At 35.6% G+C, this 18,055-nt stretch overlaps 3 protein-coding genes across 3 annotated transcripts; 1 reads left to right on the top strand and 2 right to left on the bottom strand.

Annotated features, from left to right (window-relative positions):
• Positions 1-394: 394 nt before the first annotated feature.
• On the bottom strand, positions 395-5,126 carry LOC106174285 (uncharacterized). Its single transcript, XM_013555778.2, has 4 exons — positions 4,992-5,126; positions 3,938-4,027; positions 3,597-3,725; positions 395-3,295 (listed from the first exon to the last, which is right to left on the bottom strand). The coding sequence occupies exons 1-4, from the start codon at positions 5,013-5,015 to the stop codon at positions 2,150-2,152; spliced, it is 1,389 nt and encodes a 462-aa protein (XP_013411232.1). The 5' UTR covers positions 5,016-5,126; the 3' UTR covers positions 395-2,149.
• A 56-nt stretch (positions 5,127-5,182) lies between these two features.
• LOC106174282 (N-alpha-acetyltransferase 10) lies at positions 5,183-8,788 on the top strand. The gene is made up of 7 exons (XM_013555776.2): positions 5,183-5,272; positions 5,971-6,069; positions 6,280-6,338; positions 6,716-6,764; positions 7,130-7,290; positions 7,637-7,730; positions 8,098-8,788. Exons 1-7 carry the CDS (start codon positions 5,252-5,254, stop codon positions 8,137-8,139), a joined length of 525 nt encoding a protein of 174 aa, XP_013411230.1. The 5' UTR covers positions 5,183-5,251; the 3' UTR covers positions 8,140-8,788.
• Positions 8,789-8,881: 93 nt separating this feature from the next.
• On the bottom strand, positions 8,882-15,763 carry LOC106174281 (EF-hand calcium-binding domain-containing protein 12). The gene is made up of 9 exons (XM_013555775.3): positions 15,639-15,763; positions 14,577-15,214; positions 13,980-14,177; positions 13,462-13,615; positions 12,876-13,118; positions 12,315-12,538; positions 11,843-12,068; positions 11,375-11,687; positions 8,882-9,948 (listed from the first exon to the last, which is right to left on the bottom strand). Exons 2-9 carry the CDS (start codon positions 15,099-15,101, stop codon positions 9,669-9,671), a joined length of 2,163 nt encoding a protein of 720 aa, XP_013411229.2. The 5' UTR covers positions 15,102-15,214; positions 15,639-15,763; the 3' UTR covers positions 8,882-9,668.
• Between the last annotated feature and the right edge of the window lie 2,292 nt (positions 15,764-18,055).

Raw genomic sequence — 18,055 nt, 5'->3', positions numbered from 1 at the left:
TTTTATTTTACTGACCCTTGTGTTCAAGTTTCAAAATATTGAATACAAGTTTGCAAAAAGAAGACAAAGTTTCATGGATAATCATGGCAAATTATGCTCATTTAGGTGTAAGATATTTTGAATTTGATAAAAATCAATCTTTCGTATTAACAAAGGAGTCAAGCTAGTGAAATCCTAGATAAAGCCAGTTAATTAAACAATTTAATAAATAAACTGAAATATATTCTATGCTTTTCCCTTGTGTTATGTCAACCTCAACTTAAAAATCCATTTAAAAAGTCCCATCTTAACATTTCTTCATCAGATTTTTTATTTCGTACAGTGCAATCAAAATCCATTCCCATCTGTTGCCCTCTGTAAGCAATCTGCATTTTCTATTACAACAATACAATTATTAGTCTTTTACAGTTCTTTATTGCGTTTCATTAGAAAAAATTATGTCATTAACATGTTTACATCAGTGACCAAAATCACTGTTCACATTAACTGTAAATTAAAAGTTGTATCTTCATCTGCCTTTAACAATTATCTACAGCATTTTCTTATCTCTATGATAACTCATATATACACATTTTTGAAATGGTAAATACAATTTGCAAAAGCCATTTTCTGGGGAGTAAGTACTCATAAAGAAAATACAAAAGGTCTGACGTGAAGCCCCTTCAACTAGCTGTACTGGATACCTTTTTTTCTTTTCATGCCACTAGCTATTATAAAAAAAAAAGAAAGAAACACTGTACTTATGTATGGATGATTAATCCTCTAAAGATCTGCAAATATTCTTTCTCTTATATTTCTGACTGGAAATGAGGCATTGAACTAAAAATGGTACAAAGGTTTGATTAATTTTGGTTTGATCGATTGTACCTTTTTTCTCCCCCCCCCCCCCCATCTGAAAAAGTGAAGTTTACAGTTTTATACTAGTTAAATGTTTTAAACGAGACATATTCAAGAGATGTGTGGCTATCTGTTGACAAACCTTAACTGCCCTTTACTTTACTGCATAATATGCTGTCTCTTATACAACACCACTATACTATCTAATCATCAGGTGCTCATTGAGTTGTGTACACTGCATTTGTTTTCAATATTATATAAAAAAAGTCAATAAATCAACAGAGAACTAAGCAACAAAAACAAATACAAATGGAAAAACCCTTATAATTTTCTATGCGATTCTAAGATGACATTTATTAATTTTCAAAATATTATACTATAATGCTAGCATCAAAAAAGAATGACAATTCTGAACCAAATCCTTATCAACTTGACATAAGGCACCATGAAGTTATCCTTTAAATGACAGTGCTCAATAACCTTTAAGACTTATTGAACACTATATGGTGGAACTGTTTCTCCATTATTATGTTATAATTTCTGCTAATCCAACTAACTGTGCCTCTTTAATATAAAGGGCTTACTAACTGCAACACCCGTGTTAATTTCAGCTTGGACAGTTCTTATCAGTGAGTCAGTATTGTCCCCCCCCCCCCCCCCCCCCACACACACACACACACACTCATCTCTACTTCTATCACTGCCACGTTCTGACAGTGTGTTCTTTTTTTCTTACCCCAACTGTCAAATACAAAGCCTATGTCACCTTGATACAATGTCAACTCACTGTAACTTGTCACATGTTGACATATGGCTACTCTGTCAACCTTTCACATAGTGTCACCCCTCAACTCACATTATGACATAGTATCTTCCAAATGTCAAAGGGCCTCCCCTCTGTCAACTTTCCGATGCAGTGTCATCCAAGTGCCAAAAAGTTGATATTTTCTGACACACTATCGTCCAAGTATCGACCATCCCCCATGGCACCCTCATTCTGTAGGCCAATGTTACCTTTTTGACAGCTGCCACTTAAATGTGCTTGATTTGTCAGGAAAAAAAAAGGAAAAATGATTTGTCATGCAACTCAGTTGCGAGACACAACAAAGCCCACTGGTCACCACTATCAACATGTAACCCTTCCTGACCTGTGCTGCCCTTGTATAAGTTCCTCTTTTTAATCCTTCTCATAATGTCACAGTCTTCTCCATCTTATACTCCACTGCCTAATGTCCTTTTTGACATCAGGTTAAGCTTCCCACTCACTATACTTTCAATAGACCTCTACGTATTCTCCTATTCAAATCCAATATCACCCTTCTGATACGGCCTCTAGACTCGTATTCCCATTTGCTCCAGAGTCACAGTTCTCTGTGGCCAGTAAAACATGTCCATTGTCCCCCTCCCCCTGCCCTGCTGACATCAGCATGTGCGCCTGTTTCAGTGTCTCCTGGTCCTGGTTTTCCCCCTCCCCCTCCTGTTGTTGCTGCTGTGGGTGGTCGAGAGATTCGACAGGAGCAGGGGGTGCTGCCTCTATCCTGATAACGAACTGCTCCTCCTCCTCCACTCCAGAGTTCATGGCCAACAGGGCCTTGGTGGACTTGGCCTTTATTGAAGCCTTTTTCGAGGTATCTAGCTGCTCTGGAGGGTACATCCAACTGTAGTCAGCATTTTGGGGGAGATTTTTCAACTCCTCAGTGGTGTGCCCACTGCTGATGTGTTTCACTAAACTCTGATTGCTTTTAGCTGTGAAAGTACAAAGAGCGCATTTGTATGCAAAGTCTGCTGAATGGTTTGCAACATGTTCTTCCAGGCGTTTCTTTGAAAGTGTGCGGAATTTACAGTGTGGGCATGCCCATGGGTATGGGTTACTTGACCTTCGTCTTTTCCTCTTACCACTGACCGCATCATATTCATATTCTTCGTCACTGTACTCCTCTGCCTCAGCCGACTCCTGCTGTCTCAATGTCAATGGCTTATCAGAACTCCCCTCGTCTTTGCACAAGTCTAAATTCCAACCTTCTTCAAGATTAGGTGTCACTCCATCTGCTGAAGGCTTAAGACCAATGTTGTGAGTTTTCATGTAGTCCACACAGATATCCATTAGGCTCTGAATCATCAATGTCTCAGCAGCTTTAAGGAGGGGAAACACGTCCTCAGACTTGATACTAATCTCACCGGTGTATATGAAATCTAAGATACGCTTCACTGGTTGACTTGGAAGATCTATGTTGATTTCACCACCAGATCGAAAACGCCGTTTGAAATACGGACTGCAGGCAATCAGGAGATACTGGTGTGAAAACATAGGTGGACCATCTCTGCACGTGATTTTGGCATCGCATGAGTCTGGATCATTGCGCATGTTGTCTAGGCTCTTCAGTAGCGTTGCTGCATGTTCCGATAAGCGATAGAGATAGATGGGATACCCTCCGGACTGGGACGGCTGTGGAGGTGGCTTAAAATGGAAAACAACAGATGTCATTTATTTTCCAAGAGGACAGTGTTATCAATATATCTGTAAAGTAATATTTTAGCTATAAAATTAGGTACATTAATTGTATGCATAGGTTACATATTTAGAGATTGTGGTATATCTCTAAATATGCTCAAAATTGTTTTGAAAAAATAAATGTATTTCAAAGTAAAGAAAAAAGTAGATGGGGTTATAAGTGTTCAACTGTTACAGGAGAGTCAATATATACAGGCAATACAAGAATTTTCTCTTAAACATACAGGTAAACCCCTTGAAAGTTTACCTGTTCAGAGGTAACTTCACTTGCCACCTGCACCTGGCTGGCCACCTGGTTTACATTATTGCCAATAGGTGTCGAGGCAAGCTGAGCCAGTTCCTGGGCTGCTAGTTGATTTACATCTAGTGTAGACACCTGTGGCATGAAAAGAATAAAATATACAGAAAAATACAACACATGTAAAGTTATCAAGCACAGAAATTCCCACTAACTTAAATAAAAGGATAAACATCCTTTATTTGTTAGGGAAAAAAATCCCTATTTGTCGTGCACTGATTAAAACTATGAATTAATTTAAAAAAGTTATAATTCTTTGATGAATATGAGACTAAATTAAAAAGAGGTACCTGGTCCACAAAGTGTGCTGGCACTGTGACTGATGCTGATGTAGCACTTATTATGCCAACTGGTTGCATTTCCACAGCCATTTCGGCAAACTGTATAAAAATAAGTAGTGGAAATTTTATGTCAGTGTCACATTTTAAGTACAATTTTTATCACTGCCAATGTTAGAATCAATATACTAGTATTACCAACAAGACAAAGGCATAAACAACATGATTACTAGTAAGTCTACAAGAATGGAAGTTCCCTAAAAAAATTACAATTAATTTCTTAATAGTTACATACACAACACATTGGTAAAGATCTGGGGCCCTCCTCAAAATTTTATTCCACCTACATTTATCCAATTTCTTATAAATAAATAAATAAATAAATAAATAAATAAATAAATAGTGAAAAAAATTATTGAAAAGACTTTCTTATCAGCTCCATCCAAATCAAATTACTTTTAATTGGCAAAATTTTCCCTGTGACTGAATGACACTCATAAATTTGTTCATTAAAAAATACATAAATGAAATAAAAGCAGTTCTACAGTATATCGTCAATCAAGTCAGCTGCTTGCACTGTACCAATTAAGCACAGTGCAAGTTTTGTCAAAACCATTAATTCCGCCACAGATACATCCTATAGATACAATAGTTCGGAAAATTCATACTGGGGACGTTGGGACCTACTAGTAAATGATCTGAAAGTGATACATCCGCTGTACAATGTAAACAGCCCATCGCCAAAGATCGCATTTCAAAGGTAAAGTTTACAGCAAAGTTAGTTAAAAAATTCTTGGTGCATATTTTTTCTTATAACAGTCACTTGTCGGCGAAAATTCTGACGTGAGTCGTTACACACAAAAATATCAGAGATTTCCCGAAGCTGAACTTGAAGCACACGCTTGTTTGCTCTGATAAGTAATGGAAATTTCCACCTTTCACTGCAGACAACACAATCAAAAAATGGCCTAGTAACATAAATTAACCAAATAAAAAAATCACACATAGGTGATCCACCAAATAGTACATGCATTGAGGAAGACAGGTTGGTTTTTTGGGGACTTACCTCAGTCACCGCTTCTTCCGCCATTTTGGTAACTACCGTAAAGTGGTAACGAGGAAAAGGTCACTGATTTGATTCTGCAGAGTTATCGAATAAAATGACAACGTGTCATTATATGACACGATAAATAGACTAAATTATTTCATTAATAGTGAATACATTTTACATATATCGTGTAAAATAGTTTCAATTAATGTCGCACTTAATGTCGTGAAACTGAGTACCTACAATCGACTCCCGGCGTGATCGGAGAAACAAAAATCATGAATATCCGAAATGCGATGGTAAGATTCAGCAGTATGCTAAAAGAAAAGTTAAACTGGTTCACAAAACACCCGATGTGTTATTTGTTTTGTTAGTGATTAGTAACTGAATAATAACAGACACGATAAATACAATGTGTAATGCTAAGTCCAGCATCGTTAACGTATGCCATGGGTAGGAGTAGGAGTTGTAACTTGTACATGTAGGAGTTTCGAGTTTGAAGTTTCATTTTTAGCATTCCCATCAGCGGTTTCTGGCATGTAGTAGTATGCTTACGCGTAATTACCTTTATTTGGTTATTGAATCCAAAGGTTAAAAAACGGAATACCGGTTCTACCATAGCTACAAGACTACAATGCCTTCCACAAAAATAATAACAATAATAAACTCTCAGAATATGTTAAATATTTTGAATAAATTTTAAAAGATCGCCACATGTACACCATAGTTCAGTTGTTGTCTATTTTATACCAATTGTCTTCTATGCTGTACATATGGCAAATTTTTTAATCAATTTTAAATAACTAACAGCAATTTCTTTTTGCATTTTGGTAAACAAGAAAGTGTTGTATTTTAAGTTGTTTTATGTGGTTTTTAGATTGATAAACAGGACAAAATGACAGTCAAGTATTGGTAAGACTGTACACCAAACTCAAAATGAAACTTAACCATCAGGATTTTATTGACAGTTTAGTGCATATCACTTATTAAATTTCAGCCCCAAGATTTGATGAACATGCAACACTGTAATCTGCTGTGTTTACCAGAAAACTACCAAATGAAATATTATTTCTATCATGGACTGTCATGGCCACAGGTGAGAAAAGGTTATAAAATTGTGTCGTAATTAGCCATGTACTCAGTAAAAAGAATAGCTAAAATGAACGACTCTTTCAATTAGTTTTAATTAAAGTATTTTGTAAAGAAATGATAATAAATGTATAAACAAGATACTAGTACGGAAGATGAGATCTTTTAAAGAAAAATTGAGAATTTTCAAGCTTAAAATGTAATATATTTTTCCTAGCTTTCATATGTTGCTGAAGATGAGGGTGGAAAAATTGTAGGCTATGTATTAGCAAAAATGTAAGTCTTTTATTTCTTTTTTACAAAACAAAAAAAAGAGAGAGAGATCAAAATTTAATTATTGCATTGCACCTGAAAAATTGATATTGAGGTGTCCAACACCTGGGCCATTAAAGTACTATTGTTATTAATCAGTTTCTCCTAAAATGGCCCTTTAATTTACAGTCTGTGGTTCATTTAAATCCCTATTATCATATCTGTTTATTGGTGCTTTCAATTCCATGTTATTGGATTTGTCTATATTTCTGGCTGTAAGATCAAGTGTTCCATTTGTCAGTTTCTCCAGGAATGCAGTGGAAATGTTCATATGCAGTTTGTACTATGGGCTGTTATCTCAAGTTTTTCAAATGATTTAAATGGATTTTGTATTCCTTTAGGGAGGAAGATCCTGAAGACTCTGTGCCACATGGACATATCACATCTTTAGTAAGTTCATCAAATTTGATATTTGATGTGGCTCTTATGAAGTTTAAACAATGAGGGAAAGTTGGTTAGTTGATAAATTGAAATTTGTAGTTTGACACCTTTGAAAAATTATTGTCTACACCAAATAAATGCATAAGGTATTTTTGTATTTAAAAAAAAGTATGCACTTCTACATGTTACTTACCAAGAGTACTAATATTTTTTTTACTTAAAAATTACTTGCAGCATATATCATTTAATTGTATGAAAGTTAAGGAAATTAATTTAATGCCAAGTAACACTTTTATTATGAGTCCCTTTGGTTTTTATGTGATACATAAAATAAAATGTGCATGTTTTCTATCTGTATTAATTGTTTTATCCAGGCTGTGAAAAGATCCCACAGAAGACTGGGATTAGCTCAGAAACTAATGGACCAAGCTTCAAGGGCCATGGTCGAATGCTTCAATGCCAAATATGTCTCTCTACATGTGAGAAAAAGCAACAGGGCAGCTTTAAATTTATACCAGAAAACTCTGAAATTCAAGTAGGTTGAATATTTTTTGTTATGGATTTTATGTTCATTTTACACCCGAACTGGTATACAGTAAATTATTTATAGTTTGGGTAAGAACAGCGGATTGATGTTCAGTTTCAGGGAAATCATATTGTTATATTTTTGAAAAATATCAATTTTTTATTTGTAGAAAAGTCATGTATTTCGAGTCTAATACTCCATTGCAATATCAGTTTATTTACAATGTGAAATCTTGTATAATGGAAGAATATATAGCGAACCGAATAATGTTTATGTGCTAAATCTTATCTGTGTCAGCATGTTTTGATACTATTATATTTAAGATATTGCAGTAAATATTTCTTTTGTTTTCCAGTATAAGTGAAATAGAACCCAAATATTATGCAGATGGCGAAGATGCCTATGCCATGAGGAGGGACCTCTCAGAATTCTCAGATAAGACTGATAAGGTATGTACTGTCATTAGAAGTAAAAATCAGACTTCTTACTGTAAACAGTTATTTGTGAGAGGAGGTTTTGCAGATAAAAATGAGTATTTGTATTTATTTCCAAATAATGCAGGCAGTTTTTTAGAGTAATCTAGAAGTTTTGACATTGCGAAGCGTTTCACTCTTTGTTTGAATGAAGGTTAGTTAGTTAGTGTTGGAAAACAGGCATAACTTAAAACAGTCTAAGAAGATAAGAGAACAAAATAAAAAAAAGGGGGCAAATAAAAGGGGAGATAGAAAAACATAAAATGGTCTGAGCTGTATTTATTTGATCCATTAGGTTTTACATCTGAGCCTTCTTTTTCATGTTTTTCTTTTATTGTTTCAGCCCCCAGTTCAAGATTCTAACACTAAAACCAGTATAGACTGAATGTTATCAACAGTAACCACTCTTAGACTTAATATGGACAATAAAGTTTTATCCATGGGTGCAAGCTGCAAGGAACTGTGTAATAATTGCTGATATCTCTGCATCATTGGCATGGCGGTGAACACTGAAGTACCAAGGCATCCTGGCCTTTGGAATATCTGAAGTGCAATATCAGCAAGCATGCTTCTTTTGGTTTGAGTTGAATTTTTGCACAGGTAAACCGTGTGCTGGATAGTTGTGTTATGGACAAAAGGATACACGTTGGTATAGCCTCTTTTTATGTTAGTTACATGATATTTGTTATCATGTACAGTTAAAGAGTCTATATGTCAATGTGCTGCATCAAATAGAATTTCAACTGGATGCACATGAAGTAAATTTTTGGATCTATGAAATACCTTGTCATGATGTGGGTTATATGATAATTATATTGCTTAAACTGGTTAAAACGAGTTCATTCTTTTTATTATTTTTGTCTTGTTTGCTGAAAATGTTTTCATTAATTTGACACAGAAAGATAAATCTATTGATAAAATAATATTTCAGGTTGAATGGTAAGGAAATTATAATTACAAATACAGAATTTGTAAATATTTTCCTGGCATTATTTTTTACTTTCATAATCTTTAGAATAAACCATTTGCACACATCGGATTGTTAGGTTTATACTTTTTGGATTAAAATAATATAAAGACACATAGTTCAGTCTCAATTAAAAATATCAACAACACATGACAACATGTTAATATCAATAATTTATGGTATTTATTATAAAAATAATACTGAAGGCACTTCTTTCATTCATAAACTACTGTCAGTGGTTTTCAATGGAGCCCTGCTCCTGTTTTAAAAAGCAACAATTATAATATATACTATTATGGTTGTAACCTTGAAATACATCAAATAAAAAAATATCATTAGACACTTTTTTTGTACCTGATTGACCTCACAGATTCAATAATCATATCAGCATTTAACTACAAGTAATTGTTATAATCACGTGATTGGTCTCCGCACACAACAATATCATGTTAGACATAGCATTGCATGATGACTTTCAGTGATACAATCACCAATAGACTTCCCAGCATAACTGGAGTATGCATAATCTGTAAATTTTTCTTTGTGTTTCACATTTGTATAAACTTTCTTCTTGTCACACAAATCCTCATCAGATGTTGTGCTTTAAATATCAGAGTACCAATAATTATCTATAATTACACTTTCAAGTTTGTCATGATGATTGTTGCCCATATAATAATACACAAGCCCCAAAGACGGGCCATTTCAAAGTTGACCAGTGAGCCAAAGGGCAGTTTATATTGGACTATTAAACTGTGTTTTTGTAAAAAAAAAAAAAAAAAGCTTGTACCAGACACTTTTAATAAGACAAATGTTTTAATTTACATTTTAGTATAACTACTGACAGATACTTTTTGGATAGCTTCCACTATTGAACCCTACCACAACATGTTACTAGCAATTCCAATGCTGCCACCACAGTTAACATTTTAATGAAAGTATCACATTCATACGTTCCACAAAGGTTTATTTTTATATGGGTCGTACATGCCCATCTGAACGCAGCCACTGTCATTAACTGGCCATAAGTTCAAGTCATTGTCGTAACCATGATTAGTACGCAGTTCACCTGTCGTTGTGTTTCTGAACATGCTGCGTGCCCCTGGCTCGTGCTGTGGGTTGTCGTAAGGTGGCATGCAGAGGCGTATCTTGTCCAGAAGATGACCAGGCCAAAAGGCATTGTCATCAATGTTGCCATGGAGCTGCTTGTAGCGCACAGCAAATTTACTGAAAATAGGAAGTATTATACATTTAATTGCATGAATTCATACTTCTTTGGGCTGGTTTGCATTATACTTAAAAACAATAGTTACAGATTTTAAAGACAGATATTTACTGCCATTTGCTTTATATAATTTAAAAGCACCTGCCTGTAAATGAGAAGAAAAGAACATTAATGTAGAATTCATAAACAAAGGGGAAATCCGTTCAGAAGGCATATTCACTACTGATGCCTGGGCAAAATGTTATCATATTTTGTCCACAGTGTAAAAATGTTTGTTGTCTATATTTCACCCACAAAGAGATCCCAATGCCTTTACCAACAGTACCTAAGTGTTGGAAAATGAACTGTAAATAAACCACCACCGGAGCTGCAGGGTAAGTGCTTATTCCAAGAAGTTGCATCAGTAGTTTTCTTAGAAATGTGAGTTCTGGGAAAGACCTATATTTTGTTATTTTGCATTCAAATTGTGATGACCTCTATTTAGTGATGAATTTCTTAATGGCTACTACTCAAAGATGGGTAAAGAGCAGTCTTGTGAGCATGCAATGCACAGTGGGAAGAAAAGAAGGGAAAAATAACCCAATGCACTTGTCTTTTTTCATGTTTTTCAAGCTGATTTAATTCAAGTCATTGGTAAATTTAGAGGATGGCACTGCTGTAAGTATCTGAGTATGTGCATTGTTAACAACATAGAAAAAAATTGTAGTGTTTCCAAGAGGATTTACATTGCATTGATTTGTGTGATTTGGTTTACTTTGTATTGAGAAGGTACACAAGGTGACGCGTTTTTTACTTGGTGTTTATTGCTTTAAATAGTTAAACATCTTGTAGAACTTTATATCAATCTTGTAAAAGTTTGTATGTATCAATACTACTTTCAGTTGCACTAAACTGAAAAAAGTCTCTCATTTTTTTGTGTGTTCAATCCTAATAAGATGTGGAATGCGAAATTATGGAATGTGAAATAAAAATGAGACAGTCCCATTAGAATGTTCTCCAGGTAGACTTAGCTTGAGGATAAAGCTAGACTGAAGGACTTTAGTTTTTGTAGATGACTTCTTGGGTTTATTTCCCAATGAGCCTCTAGTACCCGGATGTATCCAATGCAGACAGTAAAATACTAGAGGTGTGCTGGATTTGATGTCCAGACTACAACAGGAATGCTGGCAGAAAGAATCAAGAGGCAAATAAACTACCACTGCTGACGCTGACAGCGACCATGAAGAGTGAAAAAAAGAAGCATCAAGCAAAACCAGAAATGCAATTTGGGACATTACACAACTACACGTAAGCAGCATCAACTAACAACTCTCCTGGTCATATTTCAAAATAACAAAACCAGCAACTCTTTTGGCCATTACCCAGCACCCTGATCATGGAATACCACAGTATGGCCTCAGAAAAAGTTATCATGGACTGTTAACTCACCTTGTCAACCTGTCATACTCCTCAAATGACATCCAGCAGTCCACTCTCCGCCTGACCACTGCCCTCCCTGTGGACAGGTTGATCTTGTGGCCCGCTGGCGCCACCTTTTCATGCTGTGGGTACATGTGTCTGCTGTCTATCAGGAGCTGGCCTGTCTTTGACAGTATCATCTTGTCCTTGTGCTTGATCTGCATGGGAGTCTTTGGTTTCTTGGGAGGGTCTGCATAGTGGGAAGAAACCAGCAGATCCACACCTGGCTGGCGGATTTTCTTCTTCAAGAGGGAATGTGGCTTGTCAGGTGGATGGAAGAGAACTGGAATAAAAAAATGGATATTGTTATTTGAATTTAGTAACAGTTTTAATTAAAAATCAAAGTTTTGAAGATGTAAAATCCTCCATTTCATTCTGATTGTGCATACTGCTACTAGTATTTGTATGTTGTGCAAATCTCAAAACTTTCACACCTACCCCTTTCTAATAAGCTTTCTGCCAGTGGCACATGGTTCTTCTGACACACCCTGAGAATCTCATGGTACTCTTTCACCTTGAGTTGCCTGAACCTGTCCACCATGTCTGCAGTCTCACCCTCCAGGGTGGAGGGGCGGCAGTGGTCGTCTATGGCCTTATTGCCAGTCTTTATCAGGGCTGCCTTTCCTGTAGTCTGCCGTTGCTGCTTGAAGCTGGGAGTCTTAGGCTGGAAAGGAGAGTGTTTTCTTAATGGTGAATGCTTATATTATCAAGTAAAACCATAAAACAAGTGAGCTGCAGTATACAAATTTGTTACCACTCACTACAGTTACATGTGCATTTCACACCCTTGCACCAAATAATTTTATATATTATGAGCATTAACAGCATATTACCTCTGTCATAAGCATTTTCTGATATGTACCTGTACTTAGCACTTTAGGTAAAATACATAATTCTAAGCCTTCCTTACCAGCTTCTTCCCCATCATTCTTGCCAGCGCCTCCCTGTCTCTCTTCCTGAGATCCAACATGGCTTCCTCTGAAGACAATATCATTTGCTCTGGCCGCAGGTCTGCCTCTGGAGGCTCCAGGTGCAGAGAAGATGTCGGGGACGGAGATCTTGACTGACTGATGGTGCTCAGTTCTGATTTGGGGCGGGCACTAGCACTGGGGTTACTCATGCTGCTAGCAGTGCCTGAAGTAATTATTTAATTTCACTTAAACTAATATATTATAGTGTCACTGAATGTAAAACAACAGGGCAATTTCATTAGCTTGTTTCATGCTATGACCCATTAATGGGTCCTAGTTTTAAAAAAAGCATCCCTTTCCCTCTCAATTTCAAACAGCATGAATTGCATTTAGTAACTGTTGTGAATTTAAATAAAAATCATTCCCATTATTTATCTATTTGTATTTCTATATTTATGTAATTAATTATATTTATTCATATCCCAAGAATTTGGATTTGTTTCCCAAATTAATTCTACAGAAAATCTGAAATTTTTCATTACAACTTCTTTCCCACTTACCAGTCTTAGTAGGGGGTGATGGGGGCTGCGGTGTCTTGTGTGAGCTGACAGTGATCTCAGGCTGTGTGCTCTCCGCAGCTTCTTTAATACTCCCTTCACCAGCTCCTTGGATCCCCCTCGCACCCTCAGAACCCCCAATTTGCACCCCCTTTATGCTCTCTGGAGGTCCGTCTGGCACCCCACCCTTGGGCCCACTCACTTTGGACTTGGTTACTGTTGTTGAACTGATTGTGGAAATTTTATCTGAAATGCAAAATATTTTGATATTTTACTATTCCATGTCTATGTCAAATATATATATATATATATATATATATATATAATTTAAGATAAAAAAGGAAAATAATCAATAATTTTAGTACTAAAAATGATCAAATTATTCCCATGTTCAGTATAATGTGAGCAAGAAACTGAACAATATTTTTTTAAGTTGTAATAGATTCTTTTCATCTTCTCTTGAATGTGTAGATTTCACACACCTTCAAATAAGACAACACATAATAACTTCTTAAAATCAAATCTTAGCAACTCTAAAGTTAAGCAAGAAGCCTCAATCATATGCATGTCAATTATTTCTAGTTCTTACCTATGCTCCCCATCTTCTTCTGTGACTCTCTCCTCTCTATCTTGTACTGGTCAAGCCCCATGGCCAGCTCCTTGTAGTCCAGCTCATCATTGAGGTCAGTGTCCAGAGCCAGCATTAAGTCCTCCAGCAGGATATCAGAGATGGGGATGTGGTTCTGAAAGGGGAAAAGAAATTGAACAAGTTAAACAATGAATGAGGAATTACTGTATAGTTTTCTATTATGGGAACTAAGTCTAAAGCTAACACAAGACTAAGAGGATATATATATATATATTTCACATGATTACTAGTGTATGGCTCTTTAAAGCGTAATAAATGGGGTTAACCATAAGTGAAAAAAAATGACAAAGCTTGTAATAAGGTTAACATTATAATCAATATTATATCAAGAAACAATTCATGAGAAAAAAAATTGAGGGAGTCAATAAATAAATAAATATTTCATCTTCATCTGTACAAGTCCCATACAGCTGCAGATCTAATATTATTCAATACAGAATTACAGTTCCTAAACCTACCTCTTTTATAATCTTTCTAAATTCCTGTGTTGATATTTTCCAATTTTTATCTTTGTCGACTTTCCTGAACAAGTCAATGAGTCTCATATTTTTCTTGTGTAAAAACTCATCTATGGCTTTAATAGCCAGAGGTGCAGGGCGGTGGACCAAGGGCAAATTTTCTGGCAGTTCGCCCTCTAGATTTACTTCTATCACAGGCTGAAAAAAAAACATATATATGTATATAAAGACTAAAATTTTCCAGTTTATAAAAGACTATGAGAAAAATGGAATTGAAAGAGCTGACAAATCTTTGCATGGCAAATTTGAATCAAATAGTTCCAGATTAAAACACTTGCCAATTTTCAAACTAATTTTTTACTCTGGAGGGCACTTTGACACATCCTCTCACCTGCTGCAAGTGTGTCTTCTTCTTTCCTTTAGCATTAACAGGGTGCCTTTTTTATGATTCATATTCTACTTGTACATAGTGTGCATTAATAACTTCTCAATTCTTTTAATAAAATATCAAAAGTTTGTACATCAAGGTTACAACTGTATCAAAAAGAAAACTTATTGTAGGTATTTTCTTATCCCATCCCCATGTTTCTAACTAACCTCAGGAGAAGGCGGCTTTGGTGTCCTAGCATCTATAAATCTCTGGAGCATCCTGTACTCTAAAGGAGTCTTGTCAGGTTTGTTAAGCAGCCATTCTTCATTCAAACCCATGGATTCTAAAGTGATTCTAAATTCCTTTCTTTCTTTAAACCACTTTTTATACTTGGCAAGCTCTGGCATGGCATATTCTATTTCTGCTTCCTCTGAATCTTTTGTGCCTTTATCTTTAGTTTTTGTCTTCTCTGGCAGAGAGAGTTCTGGTGCAGATTCAATTTTTCGGTTGACCACTGGGGCCTTTTCCATAGGCGGAGCTAAAATTCTTCTTTTCCGAGCTCCAGGTGGCACACCAAACATATTTGATGCTATTTTGTATAATTTTGCTTTTTTCAGGTCCCTTTCTTTGTAACCTTTGAGAAATTCCTCCACGGTAGTATGGTCATAGTTTAAAGGGTCAAAGAGGCGATTAAGACAGAAGCCCAGGTCCGAGGGTACTGTCCCCACTCCTTCTCTCCACTTGGTCCCCATGGTGTCTCTTTGCAAGTACTTGTTGCTTCAGGAGAACGAATCAGTGAATGCACCAGTTCAGGTCAATCAGAGTCATGTTAACATCACAAAATCAGCCTCATCAGTGGCCTAACCTGTAAGTGTAATGTAATATATAACGTTACATAAAGAAAAAATTATTTAATCACTTCAGATACTAAAATAAAAACAATGCACAAAGGCTACACCATTTCCTGGTCATTCATTGTTGTCACTGTTTAAGTTTGCCGCAGGATAAGGCTGCACTTTGTCGTTCGCATTCGATGGTATTTTTAACTGAAGCAAATCCAATGACATGTGATTATTAAAAACACAACAGGCAAAACACTCTTGTCTTGAAGGCTTGACTCTTGAGTCTTTTTCTGTGTCAGAGATATACTGCCGCGATTCTATACTGTTCGGCAGGGAAATTAGTAAAGGGTTTGATAAAACCGTTAAACAACTAAATTTGGGGAAATACACCTACACATTATAATGATCTAAATCTCCTTTGATTGTCAAATCCCAAAGATAACTTACCCCAACCAAAGAGACCGACATATGACCGCCATGTTGTTGCTACTGTAAACAGCAACGAGGTTGATCCAAGACAAGCCAAAAATATATATTCAGTCTGTATTATAGCCCGTATTAATTTGCCAGATGATACAAGTATATAATTCAGTTTTTTTTACTACGTTATTGTGTCTGAAATAAGATTTAAATCCTTTCACCGAATTTACTAAAGACTTATCTTGACGCATGCGCACTTACTATATATAAGCACGTATTTTAAAAGCAAGGTCGTCTGCACTTTCACACTAGTTTACTAAATTTAGCGGATTTATTTCAATTAGAACTTTCTGCCGTTTAACATAAGCCTGAAAATTCCATAAGATCACCGAGAAGAAAAGAATTGGGGTTGGACGAAAATCAAAATGTGCTTTAAAAAGACATGCGAGAAGTGTGGAAAACCAACCTGGGGAGGTGAGTTAATTGATTAAGGAATACAATGCTTACAGGTAAATTCGATAAATATATTGTACATTTTACCCCCTGAACTCCTTGGGTCATTTTTTCATTTAAGTGTGTTTGTATGAGGCCTTTCCATGGCAACCCTCTCTCCATTACTTCAACTTTAGGTATTTTTGTAGTATCCCCCCACCCTGTAATTAACTTACACTTTTCAAACAGTTTTTTTTTTACAGTTTTTATTAGCTGTTAATATTATTAGTAATTGGAACCTCAAATTTCTACAGCCAATAAACCCATAAAAGGCCTCAAAAAGTGTTAAATGAAGATCAGTTTCTGCACCAGTAAAAGCTCTTAGATTTTTATCTTACCTCTCATCCTGTAAAGCCAGCCAGTTTGCTCATCAGCAGAACTGTCAGTAATTGGTAATATCCACGTCTGGTTCGGAAACTGGTTTTCATTTAATTTTACATTTTTTTAGGCCTTTGCTTTTATACATTGGCACAGAAATGAAATCAAAATTGTCAATAGCAGTGCTAACCCATGAAGTTTGTGCTAACTTGTACTTGTTGAAAAAAACGATAATAAAATTTTCTGATTATTATTTTCTGACTGTTTTAGCTAAGAATTTAAAATGCTGTAGTGTTTAACTTTGGAAAGAATACAGCTCTTCAAAAGTTTACTTTTAAGCATGCTAGAAATTAATTTTAAAAATAAATTTTAAAGTTTTTGTTTAAAATAAATTTTATTAACCAAGTAATCATGTAAATTACAGAATCTACGGTTTAAGAATGAACTGATATTAGACCTGTACATATTGTTATTGCCTGATTTAATGTGGTTTTTCAGGCTGTGGTCAGCACATAGAACAAGCCTTAAAGGGTGTCCCAGTCGAAGAGCGCTGCAAATGTCCACGTGATACAAAGTCAAAGTAGGTGGATCCCTGCTTGCTGCCTAATATCTCATTCAGGTAACAACTATACAGCTCTTCTGTATCTGATCCTGAGTGGCTGCAGTCACTTTTCTTTCGGGCAACTACAGTATGTACAGTACTATCTTACTTTCACCTGGTGTGAAATAACCACTTGCCAACTCGCCATAGCATGTGTTGACATTGACTGGCTAGTACTGCAAATGAATGACTCACCACTTTGGCTAATGGTGTCTGGGCACTAAAACATGCTCAAAATGTATGAAACTAATTTTGAATAATTGTGATTACGAATTTACATTGAATTCAGTCCTTACTTATTGTGACCATATTTCATTAAAGCATACTATAATATATATATATATATATATATATATATATATATATATATATATATATATATATGGCACCTGAAATTTTTGGTGAGTGCTACAGGGCTTTGGTGTCTAGGTGAGTGCCAGCCATGAGGCATTCGTCAAGATGACAAGTTCTGAAAGCTGCAAAGCTGCACACCCTGCTATCAGACACTGACAGTTGTTAGCCAGGTCCTAAACAACTTACCTTTTAATATACATTCTTCTCTCGCTTTCTCTTAGCAATTTTACGCTTGTTCCATTTAACCAATTGCTGAATATTAGCTGCTGTGGAATGAATATATTATTTTGCTACATATTCAATACATGGCATAGTGGCATATGTTCATGTTGACAAACATTTATTCATAAACATTCGTTTTGACTGGTAATGTCTCATGTAATCTTTGTGCCCGATTTTAAAGTAAATATTTCATATTAAGCATTTATTTCATTAAATATTCATTGTGGGTACATTTTTTATAGCTGTTAATTGACTTAAACAAAATTTCCAGTTTACTAGTCTGCTTTTTATGGCAGAAGCACTAAAGCCTGATATTTAGCTTAGCTGATGTCTTGATATGACTCTTCACGTTGAATTGCAAACCCCCTCCCATTTTTCTTTATATGTTTCAATTAAATTATTTTATGTGCAGTTATATAATTATGTCATTGAGTTTCTGTGCATATACTTTATGTCT

This window comes from Lingula anatina, chromosome 6 (assembly GCF_051362555.1).
Source record: "Lingula anatina isolate TDL-2025a chromosome 6, LinAna3.0, whole genome shotgun sequence".
NCBI lineage: Eukaryota > Metazoa > Brachiopoda > Lingulata > Lingulida > Lingulidae > Lingula > Lingula anatina.
Note: the sequence above shows the minus strand (reverse complement) of the source record. Positions and strands in the feature narration are given on the sequence as shown.

Coding starts and splice junctions, on each gene's coding strand:
- LOC106174282 (XM_013555776.2), top strand. CDS start 5,252: ATGAATATCCGAAATGCGATG. Junction 5,273..5,970: donor TGAATATCCGAAATGCGATG/GTAAGATTCAGC, acceptor ATTAAATTTCAG/CCCCAAGATTTGATGAACAT. Junction 7,291..7,636: donor CAGAAAACTCTGAAATTCAA/GTAGGTTGAATA, acceptor TTTGTTTTCCAG/TATAAGTGAAATAGAACCCA.
- LOC106174285 (XM_013555778.2), bottom strand. CDS start 5,015: ATGGCGGAAGAAGCGGTGACTGAG. Junction 3,726..3,937: donor CAGCACACTTTGTGGACCAG/GTACCTCTTTTT, acceptor TTCATGCCACAG/GTGTCTACACTAGATGTAAA. Junction 3,296..3,596: donor GTGAAGTTACCTCTGAACAG/GTAAACTTTCAA, acceptor TTCCATTTTAAG/CCACCTCCACAGCCGTCCCA.
- LOC106174281 (XM_013555775.3), bottom strand. CDS start 15,101: ATGGGGACCAAGTGGAGAGAAGGAGTGGGGACAGTACCCTCGGACCTG. Junction 14,178..14,576: donor CAAAGCCGCCTTCTCCTGAG/GTTAGTTAGAAA, acceptor TTTTTTTTTCAG/CCTGTGATAGAAGTAAATCT. Junction 12,539..12,875: donor ATCACCCCCTACTAAGACTG/GTAAGTGGGAAA, acceptor TAATTACTTCAG/GCACTGCTAGCAGCATGAGT.